This window comes from Vigna umbellata, chromosome 2 (assembly GCF_029865625.1).
Source record: "Vigna umbellata cultivar VRB3 chromosome 2, Vumbellata_1.0, whole genome shotgun sequence".
Lineage (NCBI taxonomy): Eukaryota > Viridiplantae > Streptophyta > Magnoliopsida > Fabales > Fabaceae > Vigna > Vigna umbellata.
The window spans coordinates 50,543,862-50,565,011 of NC_142166.1; the positions used below are offsets into that span (position 1 = coordinate 50,543,862).

A 21,150-nucleotide genomic window follows, 5' to 3' on the forward strand; every position below is an offset into this window, starting at 1 on the left:
CAAAATTACAAAATCATACAATCTAAGCCTTAGATTGCATGGGGGCACGTACTTATACACTTTTTTTAATCATCATTATTATGCACTACCTACCTACATTTTCTAATTAATTAATTAAACCTCTTCCTTTAACCAACACAAAGGACCAAGTGCTCTTCTCAGATTAATATGTTTTCAGTTAATTTTCTGTTAATTTACACTGTTTTTCCCTCCATCTAAATGAATTTAGTTTTAAATATATTAATTCTATATCTTCATCTAACTTTAATTACTTATTTTCTATTTAGATATAAAAACATAGATATAATTTGCATGATACTTACACGGGTTCATATGAGTCATTGGTTTGTCCCTATATCTACCAAATGATTCCTTCTCATAATCCATGGCTATAATTTTTCCTGCACTTATACGTCAATAAACTTCACATAATTCATGGTTATAACTTTAATGATCATATTTAATATGTTAAAAAGAGAAAAGGAGAGTTGAATTATGAAAAATCTTTAAAAAAAACAAATTGTGAAAATTAATGATATATTTTAAGGATAGAGAAGTTGATGTACCTGTGGAAGACCTTAAAATAATCTCTAGTATATATGTTATTGCTTCTGGTATAGTTTTAATTCTTCCACCTTTTTATGCTCTCTTAAACCTTCGTCTATTTGTCTCGATCCGTTGATAGAGCAGACCTATATCAATTATTTTGTATGTCCTTGCTGTCACTCAATACTAATTAAGGAATATCTCAAATAATTGCAGTGTGATTTCATTTCACTGTCTAAAAAATGTATTCACTACATATTTAACATGCATGATTGCTTCACTTTTTTTTTTATAATTTATCATATAATAATACAGTGATACACACATTTATATTTATTTATTAAACACGTATTATAAAAGGAAAATAGTTATATAAAAATATTTTTTTATATTTTAATAAAGAAAATAAAAATATAAAAAAATTGTATGTGAAAAATTATATGGAATTATTTAATAATAATAAATAATATATAATATTGCATTAATGACAAAGGAAGAGAATATAAACCCATTAGGGGATGAAATTAAAGTCCAAATTCACTGTTTAAGTTTTTCTCTATCTAACTGTTCATTTCTATTTTATTTTTATAAACCAATTTTCTTTATTTTTAAACCTAATTAAATAATTTATGCAAGTCAAATAAATAATTATACCGGATATAATTTTATTTTATAAAAAATATATGACGTTGACTTTTACTTCTTTAGGTAAAATTGATAGTCTTACTTTCTGTGTTTTTCTTTATTAATCACAGTTTTCAGGCCAGGGATAGCTTATTATCCAAACTATTGTATATTTTTTATTACAACACGATGACTATAAAAATTAATTTTCATCAATTTTGACGTGGTAATCGTACCAATTTATTAAAGGACATTGTTGTCTTTTTAGTGAGAATTTTTATCTAATTTTTTATTAGTCATATTTGAATTTAATACTTGCTAGTATAAAACAAAATTACTCTTCTCTTAGTCATGTATTGATCCTGATGATAGTATATAAAGAACTTAAATTCTGATATTATTCAATACTAAATTATTATGCATACAAGTTTAATGAATTTTAAAAAAATATTAAAAATCATATTAATTATATTTTTGCATTCAATATTGATAATAAAAAATTATTTTAGATTATCAGCGTGTACTTATTTAAATTGTAGATAATCACGTGACAAAACTATTAATTTTATAATAAATACTTTAAATGTTATCTGTAAATTAATTTATTTTTTTACACGAGAAATATATCAAATTAGACTCAATAAAGTTTTTCAAATTCCCAGTTTTCATTCACGTTCTTTTAATTTTTATAAAATATATATTGATTCATTTACTATGCAATTAGTCTAAAACTATCGGGACAAAAACAATTTTGGTAATTCTTAAAAAAAAATACTCCTTTCCTAACTATTTTAATAATATATATTAATGCTTTGAATTAACCATAAAAAATAATACAAAAATATTAATATCTTCTTTGTCAAATGATTATTTTTTTTTATTATAAATGTTAACATATTACTTCAAAAATTGTTTATCAAATAGTCAGTTATATGTTTCTTCTTTTATTTAAAGAAACATATATATCCCGTATACTATACGTAACATTTGATCGGGTTTCCCTTCATCATATGTTTTTCATGTTATAACTTATTAAAAATTATTACTAATATAAAGTTTAAACAGTAATCACTAAAGTCAATAAGTTTTGATGGAAAGATAATATAAACATTAACCTTTAAGCATGCAGGTGTGCATTTTGTTAATTTCTTATAATTGGCAAGTTCAATATAGTTGATAACAACTTCTCTTTTTATTTATTTATTTTAGTTTTTATTAAATCATAACAAGTGTCTGATGTAATAAGTTATTATTTAAGTGTGTTGCAGGTTATTTTAGTAGATTAAGTAGATCGAGTTCTAATTAAAAAATATTATACTAATAATCTGGATTCTAATATATATTTTATTATTAATTATTTTAAAATTATGGATAAGAATTGTTGAATGATAGTAATAAAGACTGATTAATTTCTCCCATTCAATTGAATGACACACTTTAGTAATTCTCATCATATTTATATGCTTTTTCGAAAGGAAAAAGAAAAAAAAAAACACTGAGTATAAACTTTGTATAATTATTATTATAAGTTAAAAAGTATATGTTGGGACAAGATCCTGCATGAGATTAATTATTGAATAGATATGCATGCATATAATAGAGTGTTTGGGACCAGGCTTTGTCGAGAAAATAGCACACACAAAATTGGCATTTTCCTTTCTCTGTCTCAAACACAGGTAGTGTTTTTTATGTCTCGTGATATATAAATGATATTTTCACACACAAATTTTTTATATTTATTTGATATTTTAAAAAAATTCTAAAAAAATAAAATTATTTATAACTATTTTATATTTATTATATATATCAAATGAATGTAAATATATATTACCTTATTATTTCTCATCGAAAACATATATCTAACCATCTTTCACGTCATACAAATACAATATGTTGCTGCATTTGGTTCTTTCATCAATGCACCAACATTTCCTTAGTAAACAGTTGATGACAAAGCAACAAGAAACAAATCCTATGAGAGATGTGCCTGAATTATTCAATCATGTCTTCCATGTTTCGATCTTCAAATGTTGAGTGAAACCTTACCGCTACTTGCTACTGATATTATAGTATATGTTTATGTTTACCAAAGGCCAAGACAGCCTTTTTCATTGTCAGAAATTAATAAACAAACTGGTAAAATCTATCCCAAGATCTTTGTTGGGGATCTTCTGACCTTTTAACCTTGAAAGGAACAACCACACTTTATGCAAGTGGCCAGTTTGCAGGTTTCATCTCCATAATTCTTTTCATTTCTTAACATTTTTACCACTATATACTCTTATTTCTAAACCTTATTAATTGCAATCTAAGTTCATTTCCAAGGATTATCAATAAAACTATTATAGTACTCTCAAAATAGTTTATGACATCGTAAGCCATTTTTACAGTTGCAAAGGAACTATATATATAAAAGCATGCTTTTGAAACAATTCTAAAAGTTTGTTACTTTCTCATTTTATACATAATATTTTATAGAAATTTAGAAATATGTCTGACGTTTTAATATTCACCGTATCATTACAATTTTTTTCTGTTTATAATTAACTTTCACGTACATATATTTGATACATTTTTTTTTTAAAAAGGAGTGTTTTATTACCTACAATTTTGGCCAAACATAGTAATATTTTTATATTTACAAATCTAGCTTTCAAACTTTGAAAACACATAAATTTAATTATTTTTAACTTTGTAATGAAATATCATTTATTCTTAAAAAGAAGACATTAAGTCTCAGTTTTCTTTTTTTTTAATATGAGGATCAAATTCATCTTCGAGAAAATAGGGAGACCGAACTTAACCATGATTGATGTTAATTAAAAAATAAAGATTAAAAATATATTTAAGCAGAGACAGTTGACTAAATATTATGAGTAAAAAAAATGTAAATGATACAGTGAAAAATGTAAATATTGTGACTAAATTAAAATACATACATACACACATGTGTGTGTGTGTATATATATATATATATATATATATATATATATATATATATATATATATATAATTAGTAATACTATGATGATTACAATTAATAAAATAAATATTTTAAAATTAAATTGAGTTAAAATTCGCTTAATATCAACAATGGCGTATATAAATTAAACGAGTTAATCATCGTATCTGTTCAATGAAACGTTATACTTAATTAATTATTAAATATTGATGCATAATTTTAGAATTTAAAGAAAAAAAAAAGTGAACTAAGAAGTAAAATGAAATGAAATTTGTAAAATGTGTATTGGAATATTGGAGTTTGTCGGAGGCGATGAGTGCATGGCATGCAAGAAGTGATTAACGTGCGCCCAAAGTACAAAGAAGAATCACTTTTTTATATTCTTCTCTTAATGCGAATTATGATTCCTTACTGAGTTAGGTTCTTCCACTTTTCACGTTTTACTTTTTATTTTTTTATTAACTTAGGCATGCTTTTTCTAAAGTGTGGGTGAATCGTGACTCGAGATATCTGCCCACATATTGCCTTTGGAAAGTTTGAAAAAAATAAATAAGAAACAAATAAATAAATGTCTTAATGCAAAGAGAAAAAGATAAGAAATGATTGTTTTTTGTTTTGATAACTTTTACAGCTCAGTTCCAAGTGCCTAAGAAGAATCCTTGTATGGTTGTTTTGTTGTGTTTGGTGTCACCTTTTCCTCCGGGGAATAATTAGGGTTACTTTTTTTCTTACTTTAACGTTTCTATCAACATTCATCTTTCTACATATTCCAAATCCACCTCATAACTCTTCTTTATTATATTTATTTATTCATTTTATTTCACCAAAGGACCTTTTAGATTCCTCACAACACATATTTTACCACAGGAAACTCTTTATATATATTTATATAAAATTCTCCTACCAATCTAATATGAATAAATCAAACACAATAAATAAATAAATATATATATGTTCTAATTTACGTAACCTCAAGTGTATTAAATTTTAGTTGAGAAAAATTTTAAGCTTAGAGATATTTAAATAATTTTAAAATTTTATATTTTTTTATTTTAAATTAAAAAAAGTTATTAAAATATTTTTATATTTAAAGTATGACTTTTTTATGAATAAAAATATTTTTATCAACTAAAATTTAGTAGCTTTAACAGATTACATAAGTTAACAAATCCTTTATTTATTTATTTATATATATATTATACAACAAGAGGTCAATCTTTCAATAATTACTTTGCAGCCATCACAAGTTGTTGAAAATGAAATTTATTATTTAAAAACATATTTAACTTCTATATTTTTTTTAAGTTCAAATAATTATTTTCCCTACAATTTTTTTTTGGTTAATTGTATTTTAAAATATATTTGTTTGACTAAAATGGTGGTGGGTGGATATCACAATCTAATCTGTAAATAAGTGTTCACATGGAAATACTTGGATGAAGGACAAACAAAACATGGGTGAATTGAGTTGACATTTTAAAATTTATTAGCTCATTTTCATCCCTTTCACTTATCATCTTGTTAGATTATAGATGGCTTAAACTAACCTTTTTAATTTTTTGTTAAATAAGTATTTTATATGTAAAATATTTAAATTAAAAAATTGTAATTATAATTTTTATATTATTTTATTTAAAAAATATTTTTAATAGTATCGTAATTTAAAATATTGCAATTTTGACATAAAATAGTGTATAAAACTACAATACTATTAAAAGTATTGTAACTTCGATGTTAAGAAAGCTAAATCCATCGATAAAAGTTAATTTGAATATGATATTATATTACTGCTCTTTTTTTCTATTGTGTTTCGACCTCCAGAATTTGAAATAAATATATTTTAATGATAATTTTTCTAATCTCTTGATTTAAAAAAAAAATGTTCTAATTCCTAAAAGAAGACCACTTAACAAAGAGTATTGTACCAACACTTAAAAGCTAGTAACCACGTGTCGAATTATGCTACCATGATCATATTATATCACTTTATTTATGTTTTACTATTATGTAACTTCAATAAATAAAACGTATTTTCTAAATGTTAAAAGAACGAAAGACAAACTATATATTTATCCGGAAGAAATTTATTACATGGTTTAAAACCATCACCTTACATGTGGTCCAAAGTAATAATAGCATAACACGTGAACATTTAATGACCCTTATATTAATTTTAATTGATTAATTTTAAGTTTAACTACAATTCATGATCATAAAATCACAAATTAGATTTGTTTAAATATAATGCGTGTTCATTTTTTAAATTATTGTATACTTATTGGTAATTGTGATATTTGTTGAAAAAAAATAAAGCGATTTCATAATTAATATATATATAAAGGAGGTATAAACATTTTATTACAAATTAGTTTTGTAATTTGAGTTAAATTTAAAGTTTATTTTTTAACAATATATGATATAATTAGATTTGTTATTTATTTAACTTATTATATTATTTTATTAAAAGATTTATTATTGATTGAACTTATAGTATCATCGATAAATTATTATATATATATATATATATATATATATATATATATATATATATATATATATATATATATATATATATATATATATATATATATTATAAATATGCATATGTTTCAATATTTGAAAATCTTATATTAGTCGAAAATAAGATAATTTTACAATGTGTAAATAAATGAAACTATTTTTGTAAACTAATTTTGTAAAATTGAATTAATTTTATTTTTTAATCATTTGATAATTATTATAATCTTGGTTTCTAAAATTTAGTTTAAGACTGTTAATAATATATATTATTTAGGTTACATGGAATTCAACGCCTACTACCACATAGGTGTATCGTAGGAATTTTATCTGTTTCTTTGTTCTTAAATGTTTGATCAACTTGCAAACATAAAGTACAATTATCCATGTGACAACATGCCAAACATCAAATCTGTCTAAATTTTATGACAACAGAGCCAGTTATTCATAGATTAGTATTTCTCTATATAAAGAAAGGAACCAAACATTTCATCTAATCACGCTCAACTCAATCATCTACATTTCCAACAAAAAAATTGACCTAATTAATGAATACTGAACATGTTTACATGTCGTTATTTGCACTTCCAAACCCTTTTCATTTCGTGTGCTTCTAATTTTGGACTCATTAGCTCCACTAATTTCGTTTTAAATAAACAAATATTGCTAATGCTTGGAACTTTTCTCACTGCTTCAGTGACATCTTCGTTAATCAAATCGCGTAATAACAAGAATTAAAGAGAGCAATTTGTCTTTTGTTATTACAAGTGCTTTTAATTTATGTAAAAAGCACTTGACTTATAACATACAAAAAATAATACTTTCTGTCAGTTTGGTACACGTAGTTTACGGAAAAGAAAAAGGAAAAACATTAAACTTTTTTTTTTATAATTGAAAACCTCTTCATAATTAAATTTGTGCTGATTTTTTAGTTTTTTTTTTCAATTTTAATGACGATGAATAATTAAAGAATAATAATAATACTGACAAAAAAATATTAAAAATAAGTGAAATAGTTTTTTAAACAGTTCCTTTCTTAGTAATTAAACCATTCTTTTTTCTGTAAAATCAGTAGACAACACGTCATATCCATATGAATCGGATGATATTTTACTAAAATAATAATGCTCTTGGTTTACTTTACATAGGAATACAACAAAAGAGTAAGACTGAAGAAAATAAATGAAACTAACAATCTTCAATTTGTTGTTTTCTGTATGTCAGCTTCCTCGCTTTGTTTGTAGCTTTTTTTATATAAATTAAATGCTGATATTTCTTCGGATGAAAATTTGAACTATACTAAATTCACCTTCCATTAATTTGCATGTCGTTTATTGTTCAGCAATTTAAATTTATATTTTTTTTATTGAAAAATTTAGAGACGAAAATATGAGGGAGAAGCTGATTCGAAAGTAATGATAAATAAATGTTTTCATATTGTACTATTCTGTTTATAGGTTGCTTTAGATTAACTTGCATTCATTTTCTTATATGATGGAAATTAATTTTTATGGTAAACTCACCATCCGATGAAATAACAGCATTGACCTTAATGCCATATGGTATTAATACATGTAAAATCTCTTTTATTTTCCTTAGATTTTTGTAAAATATTCGAACTACTGGTACCTTTACCATGTAAATTTTTGTACACATTATTACAGAAACTATTTTTTCTGAAATATGTGAAAAAGTAGAAGATTCAAGCGAGAATTTGAAAACATGAAGAGGAAAAAGTGAACAAAAAACCTTTGTAAATAGAATGGGCCGGTGTTGATATAGAAAGGGTGTTGCTCCCTCCACCTCCACAGCCTTCTTCCTCCACTTCTCCAATTATCTTTAATTCCAATTATATTCTTAAAGTTAAAATTTTTTATTTTTATTATTTTATTATTTTAATATTTAAATATAAACTAATATAAATATACATTATTAAAATACATTAAAAAGATATTCAAAAATAATAAATCAAAATATTAAAATATCTAATAAAATAATAACAGAAACATAAAATTAAAACAAAGCTTAAACGGATGACATCCTTCAACGGATCCGTTTAAGGCGAAACGGATGTCGACATCCGTTTTGCCTTAAACGGATGTTGACATCCGTTGAAGGATGTCATCCGTTTAGGCTTCGTTTTCATTTTACGTTTTAGGGTTAAAGGATTATTGGAAAGATTATTGGAAGGATGATTGGAAGGGTTTAGGGTTTAAGATTATTGGAAGGATTATGACTACGTACCTGGAGAGGAACCACGACAAGCACATTACACCACAAACGCACTGCACCACGTACTGCACCGAAAGCAAGAGGAAGATTGCTTGATAATTCTTTTCACGATCACTGAGCTTTGCAGAAAAATATTTTACTCATACAAGGAACTACGTAGGTTATCAGTGAAATATGTTATAAATGAGTAAAATTAAAAACAATAATTCTAAAAATAAAATTTTACTGAGGGGCAAAATAGTAAAGGGGAGGTGGAGGGAGAAGGCTGTGGTGGTGGAGGGAGCAACACCCATATAGAAAATTATTAAGTCCTATGCAAACATGCCCTGTCCTATAATTAAAATGGGCCGATTTTGTTAACAAATTATAAGTCTAGGGAGGCCCATAACTTCAAAAATATATAGTTCAAGGCCCATAACTTCAAAAACACCATGTTTTGGAGATGCGGGGTATCGATCCCCGTACCTCTCGCATGCTAAGCGAGCGCTCTACCATATGAGCTACATCCCCTGTCCATGACAGAAAATTAAATGCTCAATTAACAAATCAATAATCTTAGGAGGCCCAAAATTTCAAATAAGTATAGTACGAGAGGCCCATAACTTTAAAAAGAAGTTCATAACTGAAAATTAAATGGGTCAAACATAAATTCAAATAAGTATAGTTCGAGGCCCATAAGTTTAAAAAAATATACTTTTGGAGATGCGGGGTATCGATCCCCGTACCTCTCGCATGCTAAGCGAGCGCTCTACCATCTGAGCTACATCCCCTTTATATTTAAAGATTGTAATGTTGTAATAAAATACTAATGCAATTTGAGAACTTTTTTCTTTTGGAATAATAACATCAAATGTATCTAAAATTTTAAGGATTAAAGACACGATTAAATTGTAATAAAATGTAAATAATTGTCTTATTATGAATACTATTATTAATGAAATTAAAAATATATTTAATGCATCATCATTTCTCTCTTATTCAATTCATGTATAAAAATAAATTCTACAAACATATACAACATATGTTACTTTATTATAAACATTTATTTATTGTAATTTTTTTTTCAATTTTTTTTTTTATAATTATGAACTAAAAATTATGGATAAAAAGTAGAACTATTATTGACCGAAATTATAAATAAAATATAAAAACTAAAACTATACTGTTTTGGCTAACGCATGTAATCATGATAAAAAATATATAATAACTTGTTATACTAAATATGTAATAAACTATAGCAATATTAATAATTATTTGAAATCAATTATACAGAGTCTGCCAATTGACTTTGGATAAATAGTTATCGATTATTTTAATCTTAAAGGAATTAGATTTCATTTATATAACAAAAGTCCTGCTTATTAAATGTATTCATGATTTTACGATTATGTTTTACATATCAGTGTTAATATATATTAAATGATAATTACAAGAAAAAATAGTAAGTTGGGTGGTTCTTTTACAACACTGATTATTCTTTTATAATAAGAAATAACCACTTAACTTGATTTCAATTTAAATAAAAGGGTTGCTTTCTTTGTTTTTAGTGGTTTTATATATATTGGGGTGGTTTGACAACATTTTTTTTACAACCTTTTATTATTATCTACGTGTCATTTTGTGATTGATTCATATTAGTGTTAATGATTATTAAAAACGAGGAGAAGAGGGACTTAAATTAAAGGGACTAAATAGAAAATATAAGTGATATGTTTGGAAGAAATATGTGGGTTTTCGATTTAAACAAAAGCATTGCTTGCACGCAACACAAAAGTATTTGAACGATAATTTATCTAAAAAAGCTAAAATATATATATTATTTTTTCATTTTTACACTCCAAAAGCATTAAAAATAGTCCGCTTAAGAAAATTTAATCTAAAAGATAATAGAATTCAGAAGAGGCATGATAATAAGGATTCCAAATGAAAGTATTTGTTGAATTTCTGATTCATTTATTATTTTTTTTAAGTTTTTCATATAAATATGAATGAGAAAGTTACTGATATTATTTACAATAATAAGGTAATATCAAAATTGATTTATCTGAATTTAAAAGACTATTCAATAAATTATTATTATTATTATTATTATTATTATTGTGTTCTCCATAATTCGTAATATATTAATGACTTCTGAAAAGGTCAATTGAATAGTTACTGAAATCATCATAAATCGTGATGACTTTTTAAGACGTACAACGGAAGTAGCGTAGCACTCCCATGATTTTTGTAAGTTTTTTATGCTTTGTTAATTTGTTTTAGTTAAAAGTTAAATTTTGTGCGTTGGAAGTTAAATCCAGTGTATATTTTTAATTTCGTTGAAATTATATTTAAATTACCCTATCCCGTTTCACTGTTCTACATTTTAAAAAAAGTTAGGTAGTTTTATTAATTACGAAATTTAAAAATACAATGACGAGTAATGTAGCAATTTGAAGCTTGGAATGTTTAACGGTAGTAAATTTTAAAAATTATTTAATGTTTTGCTTGAAAAAGCGGATGGAGACATATATGCAAACAAGAAAGAGTAGTTGGCGGCAATACCTACATGGCGTCCCAGAATGCACTCCTCAAAATATGTTCTCACTTTTTCATCACTGAATCACACAGAGCTCCATGACTTTCTACAGCGTACAATTCATTTCTCCTAATAAAATACATTATTTCTCACTATAATTTACGCAACATGATAAATCTATAACATATTGTTTGAAAATAACACAAAGTTCACGTTTAAAAAAAAGTTCATGGTAATCATTTACATTTCAAATATTAACCAATAAGAAGTCATTAAGATTTTTAAAAAATGATTAAATAATAAATGGGGAAAATCTAGGAAAGTGAGTGACAGTTCAACTAAAGAAACTAGTATCAATGTCAAGGAAAAAAGAACACAATTAAAAAATGCATTTAAGAGAATCCCAAATCTGACAAATAATTAATAAAGAAACAGAGCAAGGGGTAGGGGAGTGGAACTTCTTTCCAGTGGCAGCATCCATGGTTGCTGGTGGTGGAAAGTGTTTCAGATCATAGATTACACCGAAGTGGAGAACCTCAACCAACGGCTAAACCTTGTTCTTTTTATGATATTTCCCTCCACTCGGCTTGCTAAAGCCTAAGCCTAGACACATGGAAGCCATTACCAATTCAGTTTCCAAGTTACTTTCTTTGTTTTTCACGCTCTTGTTTGTTGGTTCTCAGCTGATACATTGTAATGTCACCTATGATAGAAAGTCTCTTCTCATCAATGGCCAAAGGAGAATCCTCATTTCTGGCTCCATTCACTATCCCAGAAGCACCCCTGAGGTATTTATGTCTCCCATTTTCTTTACTTTTTTTGTGTTTCAACTTTCAACCTCCGTGTTGTTTTGTTTGCTTCAAATTATGTGATTTCAGATGTGGGAGGATCTAATTAGGAAGGCCAAACATGGAGGCCTTGATGTCATAGACACTTATGTCTTCTGGGATGTCCATGAACCATCTCCTGGCAATGTACTACTCTGGATCTTCCTCTCTCCCCTTTAATCAACTTTACTTTAAAAAAAGTAACATTTTTCTGGTTCTTTGTGATTATTTTTTATGTTGGGTTGCAGTATAATTTTGAAGGAAGGTATGATCTAGTACGGTTTATTAAGACGGTGCAGAAGGTGGGACTTTATGCCAACCTTCGGATTGGACCTTACGTGTGCGCTGAGTGGAACTTTGGGTACATTTTTCTTCCATAATCCATATCTCTCTATCCCTCTGTTAATGTGAGATTTGGTTGTGATTCTTAATGTCGTTCTTTAATGGTGTACTTCAGAGGAATTCCTGTATGGTTGAAGTATGTTCCTGGTGTGAGCTTCAGAACGGATAATGAGCCTTTCAAGGTTGGATTTGCATTTCATTCACATGGATTCTCTCAGTTGACTCAGGTCTTGGATAATCTGACTTTTCCGTTTTTCAATCTTAGGCAGCAATGCAAGGTTTCACGCAGAAAATTGTCCAGATGATGAAGACTGAGAAGTTGTTTCAGTCTCAGAACGGTCCAATAATTCTCTCTCAGGTATGCGATTCACTTCATTGTGTGGTATAAGTGAAGAAATACTCAAAAAACTGACCTGCCGCTCACTTGTATTCATACCAATGATCACTATTTCAGGAGACAATCTTAAATCGTGTTCTTTTCTCTCTCGTGTTTTGTAGATTGAGAATGAGTACGGACCAGAGAGCAGGGCAATGGGAGCTGCTGGTCGTGCGTACTTAAACTGGGCTGCAAGCATGGCTGTTGGATTGGGTACAGGAGTGCCCTGGGTGATGTGCAAGCAAAATGATGCCCCAGATCCCGTGGTAAGTTCTCTCCTTCTCTTGCTTGTTTCATTTGCTTCCTTATTATTTTGTTTGAGGGTTGAATATGATCTATCCAATTATCGTTACAGATCAATTCATGTAATGGTTTTTACTGTGATGATTTCGCTCCAAATAAACCATACAAGCCTAGCATGTGGACTGAGTCTTGGAGTGGCTGGTAAGCTGTACAATGTATTACATTTGAAGTTGGTTCTGTAACTTTAGATTCGGATGGGTAATTTTTTCCTATGATCACAAGGTTTACAGATTTTGGTGGCCCAATTCACCAGCGACCAGTTCAGGATCTATCATTTGCAGTTGCTCGTTTCATTCAAAAGGGTGGCTCATATGTGAATTATTACATGGTTGGCCACCTTCTAGTTTTTCTTACTATTTTATAAAAGAATCCCTCAATTACTTGGATAAGGCTCGGTTGTTTTTTCTCTTGTGATGAAACATAGGTTGCTTTACTTTAAAATCTGAATCTCGCCTATGATCTTAATGAAAAATGATAGTATCATGGAGGAACTAACTTTGGACGATCAGCTGGAGGCCCATTCATTACTACAAGCTATGACTATGACGCTCCAATTGATGAATATGGTGAGAAAACTATGCTTATAATGAGTATCTTTTTTTATATTATTTGTTTGTTCTGTGATTCATCGCCACTTATAGATACAGTTACTACTGGGCTGTGTATCATAGCTCTTCTGTTGAAGTTTATTTTTTAATGACATCCCAGGCTACGAAATAATGTATCATCATTCTTCAGTAAAAGTATTTTTGCATATGATCTTTATACTAAATCAATTGTACTATTTCAGTATTTAAAATGCACAGTCTGGCATTGGATTATGTTCCATAAGTTGCGGTCACAAAGATAGTTTACATATTATATTTTGTTGCATCCTAACCAAATGTGCTGTGTTGTGTTTAGGTTTGATCAGGCAACCAAAATACAGTCATTTGAAGGAGCTTCATAGAGCTATCAAACGGTGTGAACATGCTTTGGTTTCTTCGGATCCCACTGTTGCGTCCTTAGGAAATCAACAGCAGGCAAGCTGCCTCTGATGTGAAGCAATTGTCCTCTTGACATTTTTTGCTTGTTTATGATAAGTTAGTCCTGTCTCTGTGCTTGGAAATTTTCCAGGCTCATGTATACTCTTCAGGTACTGGAACATGTGCAGCTTTTCTAGCAAACTATAATGCAAACTCTGCTGCTACGGTGACATTCAATAACAGGAAGTATGATTTGCCCCCTTGGTCCATCAGCATCCTTCCTGATTGCAAAACTGATGTATTTAATACTGCAAAAAAGTAAGAATACTTCACGAGACCTTTTAAAGCTACGAAGTGTGATGAAAACAATTTTTGCCCATCTGTATTATTTATTGTCAGCCTTTCCCTTTGCACAAAGAAATTGACTGTATTGTTGTCTCTTCATGAAGGTGAGAGTTCAAACTTCAGAGGTAAAAATGCTTCCTGTCAGTACTAAGTTGTTCTCATGGGAGAGCTATGATGAAGATATATCTTCTCTGGCTGAGAGTTCAAGGATTACATCTCCTGGACTCTTAGAACAACTCAACGTTACCAGGGACACCAGTGACTACCTATGGTACATAACCAGGTAGGTTGCTTGATTTAAAAGTTATATGTCGTTGTTTTCAAAAGGCTACCAAATGAATTGAATTTTGGTGTTGTCTGCATAATGACAAAATAAGTTATGCAATGCCTATTGGAACAGGATGCTGATTTATGATGAAGAAATTGGTTGTTTTATTTTTCAAGAAGTCCCTGAACTTAACCACTTTTGTCATTTCAGATTTAAATTCTTTGTCAGATAGATTCTGTTATCCTACCTTGTCAGCTTCAGCCTATAATCTTACTGTTTTTCTGGTTGGCATGGTGCAGCATTGACATAAGTTCATCAGAAACCTTTCTTCGAGATGGAAAAAAACCCAGCATTAATGTGCAGTCATCTGGAGACGCTGTTCATGTGTTCGTTAATGGGCAATTTTCAGGTTTTTCCGATTGTGTAGTTGAACGTGCAGTTCCTTTGTTCGCAAATTGCAACTTTGCGTATTGAATGATTCTAAGTTAAACTGTGGATGAACGGTTTCTTTTTCAGGGTCGGCTTTTGGAACAAGGGAGCAGAGAAGTTTCACATTCAATGGACCTATAGATCTCCACGCTGGAACAAATAAAATTGCTCTTCTCAGCGTGACTGTTGGATTACCTGTTAGTACTGAGTACCAAGCTTGTAAATCCAACTTGAAATGGACTATTATTTTCTAGTTAGTATTTTTAGTACATTGCTTTGCTCGGCCATTATGCTACTGGTCATTGATTGACTTTCTGTTTTTCACTGGAAGAACGTTGGTCGGCATTATGAAACATGGGAGACAGGGATCACTGGTCCAGTCTTGCTACACGGTCTTGACCAGGGACAGAAAGATTTAACATGGAATAAGTGGTCATACAAGGTCTGATGCACTCAAACTTGCTAGTCTAACATATGTATTCTTAAGCTAGTCATACAATTCATGGGACCAGAAAATGTTTTCTAATTATAATAGGTTGGCCTAAGAGGAGAGGATATGAATTTGGCGTCTCCCAATGGGGTGTCGTCTGTTGATTGGGTCCAAGAATCACAAGGTACACAAAGTCGGTCGCAATTGAAATGGTACAAGGTGAGAGAATAGTTACTGGTTTATTTATATAATAAGATCTGTGTTATTCATACAACAGTCTATCTAACAATATTTTTCATGTTTATCTGTTTCTATCACATCATTTATTTATTACATTTCACATTTCTCTTAGTTGTAAGATTTGAACTAGAAGCTTACTAATATTAAGTTGGAACCTGCAGGCTTATTTTGATGCACCTGGTGGAAAGGAACCACTGGCTTTGGACCTAGAAAGCATGGGTAAGGGTCAAGTATGGATAAACAGACAGAGCATAGGGAGATATTGGTTGGCCTATGCAAAGGGTGATTGTAATTCTTGCACCTATTCTGGAGGCTTTCGCCCTGTAAAATGCCAACTTGGTTGTGGCCAACCCACTCAACGATGGTACTTCTTTTCTTCTGTAAAGGATATCATATAAACTGATAGCTTGCTTTATTATTGAGTCTTTAGCATTTTGTTACTGTTTGGAGCCGTTGAACTAGTGCAGTCTGACATGTCAGTGTCACGTGAAAAAAATAGTGCGCAACCTTTTATCATTTTGTGTGTTTACCTTTGGTCGTGTCGGTATCATTACCCTCCAGATATAGTAATGATAATGCCACAACCTTTTTTTGTAGTGTGCCAGATCCAATGCTACTGAATGAAGAGATTTTACCAGTTTTGTGTTTGAAATTTGGCAGGTATCACGTTCCAAGGTCCTGGCTAAAGCCAACGAAGAACTTGATCGTAGTGTTTGAAGAATTAGGCGGAAATCCTTGGAAAATATCTTTGGTTAAGAGAATGGTACATACTTCGGCAGGTCATGAATAAGAACGTGTGTGCACTGTGAATTCTATGGCTTTCGTTGTGATTGGTTGAAACAATAAGTCATCGACTTGGCAATAAATCAGCTTGAGCTGGTTCAACCCTTCTTGATCAACGTGATTGGTGCAAAAGATGTACCCAGATTATCTGTAATCTATAGTAATTTATTCTTTTCAACTACGACCTATGTACTTGTGAATGAAGTGATTGTATTTAGGAAGAACTTCTCATATGGAATGCCATCATGTCATAGGATCACGCATCCCACTTGGACAATTACAAAAGAATTAAATAAGAGAAAACAAAGCTTGAATAACACACATCCAAGCATTGATTTAAGAGGTTTTGATTTCTGATATGCTTACCCCAATGGTATGGTATAACTTTCATGGCCATCAATTGTCCTTAAGGACTACACCATGCGTATACATCAAAGGCACATGCTATTAAAGAATCAATTCATGGGTCCTTGTAGATATCAATTATTAAATATTTATCATTAAGTTTAAATATATGTCTAATGTTTAAAGTTGAGCCAGAGTACTTTTTTTTTTTTTTTAATTTACAAGGTGGAATTGTACTCGTATTACACACGTGCTACTATACTCCTGTGTGTATCTTCACTCCTTTACCGACAATATGTTTTCAGTATGTCAGTCTTAGGATGCATGAAATACTTGATCATGCAAGTCTTCAGCCGAAGAGCCTGCTAAATCGCCGGGACGCTCAAGTCAAAAATACGTACTATGCAATAAATGCAATTTATTTTCAGTGACACTGTTGTACTTAAAATTATCCAAGTAATATACTGTAATTTTTGAAGTGGAACAGTGCCACTACGAGAAAATAAAGTCAATAAATAATATGATAATTATATCAGTTGTGATACATAATGGATCCTTTCTATTTATAGTGTTGTATGGACTTTTGTCCGTTGTGGATCTGTGTTTCATAAGTATACCCTGCTGTAGGATTTATTTACCTTAATTCTTAATTATCCTTGATTGCCTCTTGCCGTAATATTTTTCATATGTAGTGAGGGTTGTCAAGCTATTTATTTATGGGTTAACTTGTTTCAATTCGTTTTCAGTGGCTCAATATAAGTGAGATTATTTTTAATTTATATTATTTTTTAATTCTAATCACCAAGAATATTTTTTTTCTCATATTGACTAATGTTATTTACTAGGTAAGATTAGTTAATATTTATTTGTCAACAACAATAATATTTTTAACTTAAATTAAACACAATTATTTTTCTTTAATATCAACATATATTAATTTTAGTCGATGCTATTTAAAATTATTTTCTACCAACATTATAATACGATATCGTTAATGAAATGAAGAAAAGTAAAAATTATTTTTAATATTTAAAAAAAAATCATAATTTTAATATATTTATAATTTAATAATTTCCATATTAAAAACTTTAACATATCACAACTCTTCCTAAAATGTTCCTTCCATGCATGATAACTTGTCACTTTTTCTTTCTTCGGAACCTTGGAATCTTTTTCAAGTGTAAATGTTCCTTCATTCTGCTTTGTCTTATGTTTTGGTCAGCGTCAAGTGTAAGCGCACTAAGCTTTTGTTCTTCGTGTTTTCTTTATCGGATGCCCTTGGTTGTCTCTGTCGGTCTGTTCTCGAACTCTTCTCGCTATATAAGATTGTCTCTCCTTAATTTTCTTATTTTTCTTTTCTCCTAGCTGGTTTATCCCTTTTTTTAAGAGCATTCTTCCTGAAATAAATGCATGAATACTGTCAAAATAATGAAAAATATGTTGAGTCTTAGTAATTAACTAGATAACCTGCCATAATTTGTATCATCGATCATTTAAAAATATAATAAAGGTTTATTGGAAGTTCATATTTTAAACATATGAAAAAAAAATAAAAAGTATATAAATAGAAAAATTCATAAATATATTATTTTAAAATTTTGATAAATATATTATTTTAAAGTTTTTTTTAATAGAAAGTGATATTTCGATGTTTTATATAATAAATTTATTTCTTCTTTCATAAGGATTTAGAACCCTAATGCAAAACATTCAAAGTTGTCCGCTCCATCATCCAGTTGCGTTGTCTTCTCTCTTCTCTTTGTCCAAGCTGCAGGAGTGCCTGCAAAAAACACTCTGACGCTCAAATCAATGACTTTGCGTAATAATCTTGTAATCAAGATTTAGTTATCAAAATTCAAAGTTCACTTCAAAAGTTACGTGTCCTCCTTGTCAGACAAATATTTATAAATTATAATGAGCTTACCGTTAGGTCTGACTCATTAATCACCAATGAATGACAATATTAATTATCACTAAGTGACAATTATTTTTATTAACTCCCCGACAATTATTACTATTGATTACCTTAACGGCTGTTTTTACGGATCGGTTCATTAACCTGGAGGTATCATCGGTCGGTCGACTCATCTGCACCTTTACTGTTCGGTCGGCTATGAGCCCATAGTAACATAAGCCTCCAAGGCCCTAGCAAAATTTTTGATATTGCGTTGGGTTTATAAAGTTATATCGATCGGCAGAGGATTTTACCTGAGTTTCAATTCATACTAGCATGCGTTCTTTATCATCCGAGCGGGTTTTGCGCTAAGAATTCCTTTGAAGTGTCCCTTAGACCAAGGCGAGAGTTCACGAAAGAGCTTGCTTCGCCGCTTGATTTAGGTCTTAGGAGTTCACTAGGAGCATGCCCTAAGACCAAGGTGAGAGTTCACGAAAGAAAACTGTCTCACCACTCGATTTAGGTCTTAGGAGTTCACTAGGAGCGTGCCCTAAGACCAAGGTGAGAGTTCACAAAAGAAAACTGTCTCACCACTCGATTTAGGTCTTAGGAGTTCACTAGGAGCGTGCCCTAAGACCAAGGCGAGAGTTCACGAAAGAAATTTGCCTTACCTGCTCAGTTTAGGTCTTAGGAGTTCACTAGGAGCGTGCCCTAAGACCAAGGTGAGAGTTCACGAAAGAAATCTACCTCACCTACTCGGTTTATGTCTTAGGAGTTCACTAGGAGCTTGCCCTAAGACCAAGGTGAGAGCTCATGAAGAGTCTGCCTCACCGAGTTGAGAAATGTTCCTTGCCGAACGGCTGAACATCTGATGCCAAATTTGGCTAAGTACCTGTGAGGCCGAATGGCCGAGCAGTTGAGGCCGAAGGGCCGAACATCTGATGCCAAATTTGGCTAAGTACCTATGAGGCCGAATGGCCGAGCTGTTGAGGCCGGAGGACCGAACATCTGATGTCAAATTTGGCTAAGTACCTGTGAGGCCGAATGACTGAGTAGTTGAGGCCGACGGGCTAAACATCTAATGTCAAATTTGGTTAAGTACTTGTGAGGCTGAATGGCCGAGCAGTTGAGACCGAAGGGTCGAACATCTGATGCTAAATTTGGCTAAGTACATGAGAGGCCGAATGACCGAGCAGTTGAGGCCGAATGGCCGAGCAGTTAAGGTCGAAGGGCCGAACATCTGATGCCAAATTTGGCTAAGTACCTGTGAGGCCGAATGGTCGAGCAGTTGAGGCCGAATGGCCGAACATCTGATGCCAAATTTGGCTAAGTACCTGAGAGGTCGAATGGCCGAGCACTTGAGGCCGACGGGGCGAACATCTGATGCCAAATTTGGCTAAGTACCTGTGAGGCCGAATGACCGAGCAGTTGAGGCCGAAGGGCCGAACATCTGATGTCAAATTTGGCTAAGTACTTGTGAGGCCGAATGGCCGAGTAGTTGAGGCCGAAGGGTCGAACATCTGATGCCAAATTTGGCTAAGTACCTGTGAGGCCGAATGGCCGAGTAGTTGAGGCCGACGGGCTGAACATTTGATGCCAAATTTGGCTAAGTACCTGGGAGGCCGAATGACCGAGTTCACGAGGCCGAGGGGACGAGTCTGAGGTTGAGTTGACATCCTTTTGAGGCATTACTCGTTGCTCCTTGTGACTACAATGGGGATACTCATTCGGCCCCACGGTGAGCGCCAAAATGTTTCGACAGGATTTAGAACCCTAATCCAAAACATTCAAAGTTGTCCGCTCCATCATCCAGTTGCGTTGTCTTCTCTCTTCTCTTTGTCCAAGCTGTGAGGGGTGCCTACAAAAGACACTCCGACGCTTAAGTCAGTGACTTTGCATAATAATCTTGTAATCAAGATTTAGTTATCAAAATTCAAAGTTCAGTTCAAAAGTTACCTGTCCTCTTTGTCAGACAAATATTTATAAATTATAATGAGTTTACGGTTAGGTCTGATTCATTAGTCACCAATTAATGACAATATTAATTGTCAATAAATGATAGTTTTTATTATCTAATTCATTATTATCTAATTTTTTATTATAGTTTTTATTAGAATTGATAGTTACTTTCTCAAACAGTGATATAAAATAGATGAAAAAATTTAAAGTTTATAAATTTTTCTTATGAAAAATAAAATTATTTC

General features: G+C 30.6%; 1 protein-coding gene and 2 non-coding genes across 3 annotated transcripts; 1 reads left to right on the forward strand and 2 right to left on the reverse strand.

Annotated features, from left to right (window-relative positions):
* Positions 1-9,318: 9,318 nt before the first annotated feature.
* On the reverse strand, positions 9,319-9,391 carry TRNAA-AGC (transfer RNA alanine (anticodon AGC)). Its single transcript has one exon. It is a non-coding gene; the product is annotated as a tRNA-Ala (tRNA).
* Positions 9,392-9,578: 187 nt separating this feature from the next.
* TRNAA-AGC (transfer RNA alanine (anticodon AGC)) lies at positions 9,579-9,651 on the reverse strand. Its single transcript has one exon. It is a non-coding gene; the product is annotated as a tRNA-Ala (tRNA).
* Positions 9,652-11,779: 2,128 nt separating this feature from the next.
* On the forward strand, positions 11,780-17,028 carry LOC148204251 (beta-galactosidase 3-like). The gene is made up of 18 exons (XM_088107365.1): positions 11,780-12,187; positions 12,278-12,373; positions 12,475-12,587; positions 12,684-12,750; positions 12,834-12,926; positions 13,067-13,210; positions 13,300-13,388; positions 13,470-13,575; positions 13,726-13,813; positions 14,151-14,269; positions 14,364-14,530; positions 14,667-14,840; positions 15,125-15,234; positions 15,342-15,451; positions 15,586-15,696; positions 15,790-15,903; positions 16,086-16,288; positions 16,585-17,028. Exons 1-18 carry the CDS (start codon positions 12,011-12,013, stop codon positions 16,712-16,714), a joined length of 2,211 nt encoding a protein of 736 aa, XP_087963491.1. The 5' UTR covers positions 11,780-12,010; the 3' UTR covers positions 16,715-17,028.
* The last annotated feature ends 4,122 nt before the right edge of the window (positions 17,029-21,150 follow it).